Source organism: Ixodes scapularis, unplaced genomic scaffold (assembly GCF_016920785.2).
Source record: "Ixodes scapularis isolate PalLabHiFi unplaced genomic scaffold, ASM1692078v2 PGA_scaffold13__105_contigs__length_92229423, whole genome shotgun sequence".
Classification (NCBI taxonomy): Eukaryota; Metazoa; Arthropoda; class Arachnida; order Ixodida; family Ixodidae; genus Ixodes; species Ixodes scapularis.
In genome coordinates this window covers 61,502,244-61,513,348 of record NW_024609839.1, presented here as the reverse complement: position 1 = coordinate 61,513,348, position 11,105 = coordinate 61,502,244, and the positions used below count along the sequence as shown (strand labels likewise).

The 11,105-nt window shown below is 46.2% G+C and overlaps 1 protein-coding gene across 1 annotated transcript; it reads left to right on the top strand.

Moving 5' to 3' along the window:
* Positions 1–310: 310 nt before the first annotated feature.
* LOC115316767 (protein FAM161A) lies at positions 311–4,269 on the top strand. The gene is made up of 3 exons (XM_040211689.3): positions 311–469; positions 1,187–1,286; positions 2,868–4,269. Exons 1-3 carry the CDS (start codon positions 396–398, stop codon positions 3,246–3,248), a joined length of 555 nt encoding a protein of 184 aa, XP_040067623.1. The 5' UTR covers positions 311–395; the 3' UTR covers positions 3,249–4,269.
* The last annotated feature ends 6,836 nt before the right edge of the window (positions 4,270–11,105 follow it).

The following is an 11,105-nucleotide window of genomic DNA, read 5'->3' as shown; positions in this document are numbered from 1 at the left end:
TACTCTCGTACAGCCTTGTGCACTTATACATAAAGTCAGACTCTGAACAAAATTTAAATTTGCCCCTCTCCTCCCTCCCTCCACCCCCCCCCCCCCCCCCCGGCTCTTGGAAGTTTCGTGGTTTCGTTTGCGGCTCTTAGGCCGGGTCAGCCTGGCCGCCCCTGCTCTAGAACATCCACCATGGGTAAAAAGAGAGCCTGCAACGCAGAGGGGCACAAATGGATATGAAAATGTCTGGATCCCGATGTTCATGCATGCACCCAGCCCTACCTATACGCGGTCTTTGTCGTATGTTTGTTTGCAGAGAGCGGCGGAGGGAAGAAGAAAGGCGAAGGGACGAGGAGGAGCAGCGGGAACGCGTCCGAACCCTCCGCAAGTCCCGGGTGGAGCTCCATATGCGGGCCCTCGCGTGCCGCCTTTCCAGGCCTTGCAGCAGCGACTCCATCAGAGACAGGCTCAGGGCACATAGGTCGGTTAGGCTGTCGCTCCTCGAACCTGTCTTGTCGCTCCTCGAACCTGTCTTGTCTTTCCTCGAACTTGTCTTGTCACTCCTCGAACTCGTCTTGTGTGGCTGTCCTTCCAGGCTTCAATCGATGTCCACCAACCTGAGAACGTGTCTAAGGCTGCTTTTTGTGCGCTCTCGAATCTCTTCATGCTGCCATAGATAAGAAACTTGTTCCTATGCATGGGGACAGAATAGAAAGAAAACGGTCTGTTTGACGCTGGTCTCGTCAGACACGACGCTACATGTACACAAGCCTAAAAGCTTCTTGGGGACGCACGCCGGAAAGTAGATCGGAAGAGACTCGCTACCGTCCGTGTGTGGCGGCATCAACCAGATGGTTTGTTTCCGGTTTTCTCCCTCTGCATTGGAATGTGTTTTTTCTTTTTAACATTTGAAAAATTTGAGTATCCTAATTGGCGTACCTAACTTTGTCAAAGGTTTTTGCACTCGCTGCATTTATTTGTACTTCTTAATTTTTTTTAATGACAGAATAGCGCTCTTGAATACCCTGGAGGCACGGTTTCCTCGCTCGTTCTGTATGTTATATGGTCCCATGTTCGTACACGTCTTGTCCTGTGACACATGTGTTCCGTGACGCATACATCTCGTGTCCTTGACCGTACGCATCATGCATATAGTGTCCTACGATTGTGGTCTAAAGGAAGGCCGTTTCACTTCCAGGATGGCAGCCATGCAGCGTCTTGAAGACTACCGCCAAGAGCTCCAGGACATCCAGGATCGCGTGTCCAGCAATCCTCTGCTGGTGGAGAGACGGGCCCTGGTGAGTGGTGCTAGACACAGCTGCTCGCAAGAGCAGGAATTTGCCTATATAAATGCCTTGCGGTCCATGAAATATGCAGCATGTAGATCATCGGCAAAGGATCTGTTCTATACTCCGTTTCGCCCCTCCACGAACCTTACTGAACGCTACGAGCCATCGCATCCAATCCAGCACTGCAAACGTGTCGTGTGACACTGCACCCCACGTGTCGCTGCTCCCCTCGTAGAGGTCGTTGTATACTCGCGTACCTTGAATTGGTTTCAATGGCTCGTAGCGTTGTCTGCGGTTCATCGTAGGGTGAAACTGATTACACTGCAAATGTCATTGAGATGTACAGAGTTAACATTGCTTCTTGACAAGTCTTGTTGTCAAAGACTAGCGTATTCGAAGCTTCAAGACGCCCCAAAGTTTTGCTTGTGTTGAGGCCTATGCACATTCTTCATGCTGCAATTATATTCTGCTTTAGAGTCGGGCTCTAACATTTGAGCATAGTTGTAAACCCGAGACTGGGGATATGGACAAAGGACAAAACACAGAACGACACGGACTTCGTCCGTGTCGTTCTGTGTTTTGTTTCTTGTCCGTATCCCCAGTCTCGGGTTTACAACTGTCCGTACCCCCTTGAGACTTTGTCCGTGTCGTTCTGTGTTTTGTCCCTTGTCCGTATCCCCAGTCTCGGGTTTACAACTATGCTCAATTTACACCAGCTAGCCTGCACCCTCACCATTGCTTCTAACATTTGGATTTGTGCATGCTTGAGTGGCGCCATCTGTCGGGTGGCCGTGTAACACTTCTTAACTTATATTTTGTGCACCATTCATCCTTCTGTCATCACCTCGAACTAATTCTAAGACTTTTTCTCACAAATAGTGCATACATTTGATCTTGCAAAATTGCTGCAAAAGCTCAAGTCTCGTTATAGGTTCCAGAGCCTTTCGATGGACATAAACAAACCTGTACTAGTAAACCAAATTGCAAGTCGCAATAGTGTTTTTCCTCGAGTTGTAATATAGTACAGCTTGTTCCCTGTGGGTTAGTTTGATTGGGTGAAATGAATGCTGAAGCTCACACCAGCAATGAAACATGCAAAATACTGAGTTTTTCTAGACTATCTGCTCGAATGCAAGTTGTAGGGCATGTGATATCTCCCCACTAGTGAGCGCAGTAAAATGTAAATGCTGGTTTTGGCAAAGCCTTCCTTCGCTGCTTTCCTTTTTTTTTGATTCTTTTTCAATGGCTTTTTGTAATTTGGCATTACATGCCGAGCGTTTCGAAATGTGTTTACAGTAAAACCTCGTTATAACAAAATGGGATATAACAAACTAATGGATATAACAAAGCAATCATAATTCCTCTTGCTTGCTAATAGTGGGAAGAAATGGACATTGGCTATAACAAACTAATGGTTATAACAAAAAAATTACCACCGCTCCTTCAACTTTGTTATAACGAGGTTTTACTGTAGTTTGGGTGCCTAAAAAATGAACGGCCAAGCTCCCTTTTAACGAGGCTTTAGGGACACCAGGCTTAACGATGCGTCACCAATATTCCAAGTTCCGGCAATGCATTTCTCCTTCGTAGTACGGAGCCCAACGCCTCCTGGAACACCAGTACGAGCGAAAGCTGCAGGAGCTGGGCCTCGACCACCACTTCCTAGAGTCCAAGGCAGCGCTGCACGTCCAAAGACGTAGGTCAAGGTCGCTGGACTCTCGCTCCGTGGCGTCTGGCTCATCCGCGGGGTCGCCACAGCGTTCCAAGAGAGAGGCGCCTGCCGCCGACCTCGATGCATGCCCTAGGAGTGCATCCTTGCGCTCTTCGGCCGCTTCCGACGAACAGAGCGACACGGAGAACGCCCGCGGAAGTCACCCTGACCTCTCCCAAGCATCTGGAGAAAGGGAGAGTGACCGGAAGTCTGCGGTATCTGCGTCCAGTTCCAGCATCCGCACGACAGCTTCGACCTGATGCAGATCCCTGCGTACGATTTTAATTTAGTGATTTGAAAGATGTGTTTTTTTTTTTTTTGGGGGGGGGGGGGGGGGGTTGGGTTGGTACTGGGATAGTTGTGTTCGCATTTTGTACTTTTTATTCTTTTCAGAGTACCCGGTTAAGCCTATTCGGGTGGTGAAACTAGTAAACAAACAAGTGCTGTATGCAACTTATTTTTAAATGACATAATTATGCAAAACTTCAAGCCTGTTTGTGAAGCACCCCATGCATGCAGCAGTGCAGGTAATGTACAAGGCCCGTTTGTCTTGCTGTGATATTTTTTTTAATTCTTAGGTCGTGAAAGCTACACTAGTACGGTCTGTGCAGGTGATATACGGCCAGGGGGACATGGTATAGGGGATTGGTAGTCACGATGTGAAAGATAATTCAACTTTTCTTAATACCTTTCATTGGTCAAATACAAACCTTTAACTTCGTGCAACCGAAAGGATGATTAACGAATTTGAGTTAATTATTCATGTATTGTGACGATTATATTAGGTCTTCCTGGCCATGAACCTTGCCTGCACAGACGGCATTACTGTATTTCGTTGTTTTTTTAGAAAAATCGGGACCCTCTAAAAATTCCTATATCATGCGTTCCGTGTCCAAATGTTTAGAACGGATGTATGTAGACAAAATATATTTGCACAGTTCTTTTTTTTTGTGCTTGACAAACATAATTAAGCTTATTTGGTGACATTGAACAGAATGTTCTGCACGAGTTTTTCTACAAATTTCAGCTGACATTTGGTGAACAAAGGTTTGCAACGGATGTACATATGTGCAGTATTTTTAAGTATAAAATTGATCTCTGTGCCTTTCGAGTTGTTTTATCATGCATATTTCTAAGTTAAATAACACTGATCTATTCTTCTATTGAGTCTGTTTTTATTGGGCCTATATCCGACTGGCACAGGCATATATATACCTGTGACAAGCGTTTTGTAAAAATGGTGTTGGATGAGCAATTTCGCCCAATATGTGGAATAGGACATTTGCCTACGTAAAATTCCGTGCTATATGCGGCACCGGTACGTCTGAAAGCCCGTCCAAGCGGGAGACTTCAAAAACCGTAAGGCTATACACTCTGACATAAATTGTGCGGTGATCCACTTTCGTACCTTGCGAAAGTGGATTGCCGCACCTTTTGCGCCTTGTTGTGTCCTCTTCTCTGCTTTTGTCCTCGTCTTTGTTGCGCACAAGATTGTATAAGATGTCAAACCAACTCGCCCAAACAACCACTCTTCACTTTCGTACATTTTTTTTTTTTTTTTTTTTGAGGGGGGGGGGGGGGGGGAAGAAGAAAGGAAAAGTAAGGAGTGTTTTTTTTTTTTTTTTTTTTTTTTGGTGTCAAATCTTGTTTGTGTTTTTTGCGGGGGCCTTGAGCATGCTCATCACGTGGGTCCGGACACCCACTCGCAAGCTCTGTTGGCCTTTCGGTCAATCGCTCATGGCCATTGTTTCTTACGTCCCGAAAACGGAAAAGGGCTGTGTTCGAAATCTTACCCAAATAGAGCCGAGCTGCTCCAACGGGTCATGTCACGTGATAACGCAGATAGAACGACGCTGGACGCGAGTAGGTTTTTCAAACGCACCGGTCTTCCTTCGCTGATTTTCCAAAAGAACTAAGCCTTTTTCTTTTTTTTCTTTTTTCCTCAGGTAGGTTCGCTCTTCGCAAATTTTATAGAGAAAATGCACCACCTGTGGGCAGAGCTGCACAAAATCGTAGCGCAATAGGTTAAGAAACCGAATTTTACGGTCGATTTGAAGAGCCTGGCCGCTATTTAGGGGGGGGAGGGGGGGGGGGGGGGGACACACACCCTGTACATCACTCTGCAAAGCATCATTGTGGACAAAGCTTGATGCGCAATTTTTAAATTGGGCGTAAACAACACGAATATCAGTAGACTGATATGTTAAACACCATTACCTTTCTGCAAATCCTTTAATTTGGTTTGGTCCCTCATAGGGGTGTCGCGAACTTTTGTCGAACCGTATTTTTAGGTCGAACTTTCGAGGTTCGACGAACCTTCGAACTTTTCACCAGATTCGACCGGTTCGGCTTTGTGGACACTGCGGCCAGACCTTGATACAAGCATGTCTAGGTTTGGAGAATTTTTTTTTTTTTTTTGTATGCAATGGGTTATTTTATTTTATGAATAGTTGCACTTGAAGGAAATCAATACTCATCACTGAAGAAGTTAATAACTTAATTGTTTGTACTGAATTAACTGAAGGAACCAATCAGCGCTGCCCTTGATTTATCCCTTAGCCATCACCATCCAATCCGAAGCCAACTGGCGCGCCTGTCGCGCATGCGCACACGAGTCGAACCTCAATACAAGGTTCGCCGAACTTTTCACTAAAAGTTTGAAAAAGTCGAACCTGGTCGAACTCGAACCGCGGCCGGTTCGCGACACCCCTAGTCTCTCATATTAATTTTTGTCGACGCTGCAATTTCAACATTTCCGCTAAAACCAACCATTAAACAGTAAATCAACGATTTTATATAAATAGCCAACTTACCATAACGATTATCCCCTCATACAATGTCCGGAGAGTTTAATAAACACATGGCGAAGACGGCACTCGTCTAACTTGCGCCACTTTTTCTCATTTGTTCCAATTAAAATCGGACACCCTGTATACGAAAATACTGCGAGTGTGCAGGCGAGCTGGTAGATGTTCATCATGTTTTAAACCACCCGCGGCCGAGACTGGTAAAACATCAGAAACTTAGTAGAAGGAAAGGGACACAGGGAAGGAACAATTGGGGGGGGGGGGGGGGTGACGTTTTTTTTTTGTGTCTTTTTTCTTCTACTGTTTCCCATCTTTTGCCTCAGTCTCGGGTAATTTTCAACATTATCAACTTTGTGTGTGTGCGTACATGCAGGGTAATTTTTAGACTTTTACACTGTTTTTTAAATAAAGCTGGGAAAGCTACAGTAATGCAGTTTCTGCATGTGAGTAACACGGCCAGGGGGCATAATATGGGTGCTAATCGTCAAGATAAGTCGGATAATTAACTAAAATATGTTGATAAAAGTTTTCGACTCAGTAGAGTAAATATATGGTGCCAATGAAAAACTTGCTGAGCGTCATGGAAAACCACTAAATCGATCAATTTTAGAAATACCTTGAGAACATGGGAAGTACGGTAGAACACTGAAGTTCCCCTTTCGAGCAGCAGGCCACCGGACCGGTAATCTGCCCTCGCTCTTTTTTCGTGTGTTATCCGTGTTCTTTTTTTTTTTTTTTTTTTAACCGTTAGCTTTTTTTTTTTTTTTTTTTTTTTTTTTTTGCAGTTGAGGTAACTTTAGCGCACTGCTGCGCTTCCCATGAGCTCAAAATCCTTCTAACAATTACTGAAATGGTGGTTATCGAATTGAAATTGTATGAAAAAACGGTTAAAGTACAGGCGAGCTGGTGTATGTTTGGTTTCACTAATTAAAATTGAATTGACAAATCTTAGTTGATTAGCCCATTTACCATGATGATTATCCTCCTATAATATGCGCCGCTGGTCGTGTGATTCATCTGCACACACCACATTAATAATGTACCTTTCATGTATTTTTTTTTCATTATTATCTAAATCTGTGTTGCTGTTTTCTTAAGCGCGAGACACATGCGCGAAAAATCCATCCGATCCGACGTCCGATCCGGCAGTGCGACTGCCTGATCCGAAAAATTTGGTCGCTTCAGGCGTTGGATCAGCGATCCGACGTGCGTCCAACGCGCCAGATAGTTTCGCACGGCGGACGGATTGTCGGATGCGTCCAGCCAATGACAGCACAGCTAGCGCGAACGTCATGATGACGTACTGGGTCTGGCGGGATGAACAAGAAAACGGGACGGGCGACGGGAAGCGGTACGCGTGGATCCCGCTGACCCATTCGAGAAAGATGGCCCCGGCAAAGAATGCACGTGCTAGCCCGAGAACGAGCTCCTAACTTCGTTTGTGCGAACTAAACCGTCAATCTAGGACCATAGATCTATGAACACGGACCTCCGCTGGAGTGCTTGGATCCCCTGGGCGGAGCCGGACGGATCATCGTGTCGCATGCAAGGTCGGAAGCGTGTGTCTCAAACTGTCGCGTGCGGCGATTCGGAGCGCCGTTCGGACTGTCGGATCAGACGTCGGATCTGACGATTCTGCCGTCCATGTGTCTCGCGCTTTAGAACGCGGCCACGCTGCGGCAAAGCGAGATACACAACATAGCAATAACGACTCTGCAGATGTCGCTTCTCCGCAGTACACCGGTGCGCCAGGAGAAGCGCACTCAACGGTGCTGAACCTGCGCAACCAGGTCCACAAACAATTCCATAGTAGATCCAGGGCGCTTTCCAAAAATCCGCGAGGGAGGCACCATTCCGCTCTGTACGACCCGCTTCAAATCGACGAGTGGAAGCATTTTTAGAGCGACCCACCGATTCGCCGGAGATGGTCGGTCGTTCAAAATGGCCGCTGCTCGAACTTGACAAGCCGACCAACACCTCAGCCGACTGAGAAAGGTAGACTCAATAACACGTGTCACAACTAAAATAAAAAAAGAGCAAATGAGATTGAGTAGCTCGGGCACGGAAAAGATGCAAGGATTAAAGAACTTGAATGGGCGGTGGAAAACGCTGAACAATGCTCTCGAAGAAAAAGCATAGCAATTAATGGATATCCCCCAGACGATCGTGAACACTCGACAGCAGTCATAGAAAACCTATAGCAACGAAACAGAACCTATCTCTGCCGCAGTCCGATAAGATAGAGTTTATGCGCATTCTAAAAGCGAGGGTCGGTAAAACACCTATACTCCGTTCACGCTCGCCGCCGCCGCGTTTCCGCCCAGCGTTTCGCCCCAGCGGCAAAAGCTGGGCGGATTCGCTAGCGGATCCGCAAGTGTAAACGTACCATAATTAATCCGAGCTCTCGTGTTTGTGGCATAGCTAGCTATGCCACAAACACGAGAGCTCGAGGTCGCTGCTTTGAAGCGTTCTTCCGCAGAACGGGCACTTCTCAAAGCCAAGACCACAGGCTAGCTCGCACTTAAAGCTTTGGGTGCAGTCTCAGCTTAAAACCCGACCTACAAAGCAGTTTTCCGCGAGGTAGAAAAAGTCTACTCGCCAACCTTCTCATTTCCCCCTCTCCCAGTGATATCTTGACGTCGGGGTGACTCTTTTTGTTCCTGCGTCTTGGGGCTAGATAGGACGGGATAACCTCCCTGCTTACCCAGCCCTAAGATTCAGCAACAGAAGGTGTTGCCCCCGCCGTCAAGATGACAGTGGGAGAGGAAGAAGTGGGAAGGGTGGCGAGGAGGACTTTCCTACCCTACGGAAAATTATTTTGTAGGTCGGCCTTTAAAGGGTATATCATAGTACGTTGAATTAAAGGAGTACATATATATACCCTATTGAAAAATCCACCAGACCGGTTTGGTGTGTCCTAGTGTTTTCTGACGTAAACATCAGACCGGCCTGGTGTGTTCTGGTGCGCACATCAGACCGGCCTAACGTGTTCTGTTGTCCCCATCACATCATCCTAGTGTGGTCTGATGTGCACATCAAAACACACCAGGCTGGTCTGATGTGCACAACACAGCACACCAGAATGGCTTGATGTGCACACTACGCCACACCAGACGGGTCTAATGTCCACACCAAGGCACACTAAACTGGCCTGACATGCACACCAGGGTGCCTCTGGTGACCACTCATTACGGATATATGTATGGTGTTGAATGAAAACATGTTTTCTTGTAAAATTATATAAGATGTACAGAGCTCAAACACCACATTTGATTTTATAAGGTGCTTATTTGAAGGGGCGATGCAACGATTCACTTCAAATAATATGTACTTTGCATAAGCATGTTGGCACAGTGTAACAAACGTTTACCTATATGCAATAGCCTGATGGAAAGAATACAGGTCTGCCTCGTCAACAATCGTCAGCAGCTTGTCATCAATGAAAACTTGAAAATACTTCAGTCGGCATTTGACATCATCAGAGGCCGTAAACATGGGTTCCGCAGGCTCCAGAAAACACCGGTCTTCTTTTCCCCAGTCAAAAACTTGCGTCGGTGACTTTTGCTTCTTTCTTGACGTTGACAGAAGTGGACAGGCGGGCGTTCTGCCTTCAGTTTCGTTATCACTTGGAAGTTCTGTTGTTAGGCCGTTCGTTGGCAAGTTCTCCTCGTCACTGTCACTCACTTCACTATCACTAGGTCCCGCATCAGACACTGTTCCACTTTCTGGAATCAAAACCACACAGGGACGATTGCGACACCGTGTCTGGTAGAAAGATCCCGATGGAATTTCCTTCAGGCAGCAGTAGAATACGAAGCCTAAAAGAAAAGAGCACCACGTCAAATTCTACCAGAAAACAGGGATGTACTAAACCACGCCAAACAGGAAGCTTTCTCCCGACAATTAAAGCCGATTCCTCGTGCACAGGTATGTAAAATTCAGAGTGAACGCCCGCCCCTAAAGGAAACTACTGAAACACTGCCAAATCTAAGCACGGAACGGAACACCACAGAAATCACAGAGCTACTATGCGACTCCTCTCTTAAGACAGTTTCACATGCAGCGACTGTGCGAAAAAAAAAAAAAATCGGTGCGACAGCCGACGCAGCGAGTGCGATCGCAATGTTTGGTTTCACATGCTCCAACAACCGCGCGATTTCTGTCGGAGCGGCTGGCGCTTCGGACACGGACGCGACGCGTTTCACTTTGTCTAAAATACAACAAAAACGTCTTAATAAGCATACATGTTTTAGGAATGCAATATGTAACCAGAAATTTATAATAACGAAGCATTAAATCAGAAGCTTTTATGTGCCTACATTTATTTTCGCGGATGAAAGCTGGCTAATGAACGGCTGATTGACGAGAAAGCGATCGCACCGGCTCTGCGGCAAAATACCAACTTGGTGGAAACCAGTTGCAGAGCCGCTGCGACAGTGCGACTGCGATTTTAATCGCACATATACTAGAAATCGCACAGATTTCGGGCGAGAATCAGAGCATGTGAAAGAGCCTTCGCATATCTACTATGTAGTTTTTTTCCCCCGACCTTCATACGTTTCAGGGTAAAATACGTCAGCGCTATGGAATCCAGAACTTGTAAAAATTCAAAATTAGCATATTTCAGAGCAAAGTACTCCTTACCTTTGTAACAGCAGGTCGAAGTGCGTAGCACGGCGTGGACGATACGCATCTTGGGCGCCGCCATGCACATCGCAGCCGACGGAGCGACGGAGTATCTGGAAACCCCTCGCGGTGAAAAGTCAAGACCGCGAAACCAAAACCAGAAAATGTATTTCCTAAGATACGTTAAACATTTTGCATGAGTATTGCTTTGGGTCCCAAAAACACTATTTTTATATTGAATGTGTCCTAAAAATACACAAACATTTTTTAAAGTACCTAAAAGGGTTAATAAAAATAAAAACGAAAGGAAAACTTTAGTGTTGCTAGAAGTGCTAGGAATCGTCGGCGGCGTCTGTGCACACTGGGCAATTTGCCCCGCCAGCGAGCTGCTGAGCGCGCTGAGCGCGAAGGAAAAAACGGTCGTGGGAGAAAAGGTAAGCATTAAGGATATTTCTTTGTTTCTTTTTGTGCTTGCTGCATTACCATGTGGGGATTTCGCATTATTAGGTCTGCTGAGACACTTGTAGCTTTATTTTCAGTGAACGATTCGAGCCTGAATGTATAGCTTTACAGAAGAAAAATTTCCGGGCGGCTATCAGTTCGAAAGTCTTTGTTACCAAGCATTGCTAGCCGGCAAGCATATTCTAGAGTTGTCATTTGGACACCAGTTTGAGTTGTCTTCAC

What these genes read in the sequence shown, in the direction of transcription:
- LOC115316767 (XM_040211689.3), top strand. Translation starts at nt 396, where the DNA reads ATGCGGGCCCTCGCGTGCCGCCTTTCCAGGCCTTGCAGCAGCGACTCC. An exon ending in GACAGGCTCAGGGCACATAG is followed by an intron (nt 470 to 1,186) that starts GTCGGTTAGGCT and finishes TTTCACTTCCAG; the next exon opens with GATGGCAGCCATGCAGCGTC. An exon ending in TGGTGGAGAGACGGGCCCTG is followed by an intron (nt 1,287 to 2,867) that starts GTGAGTGGTGCT and finishes TCTCCTTCGTAG; the next exon opens with TACGGAGCCCAACGCCTCCT.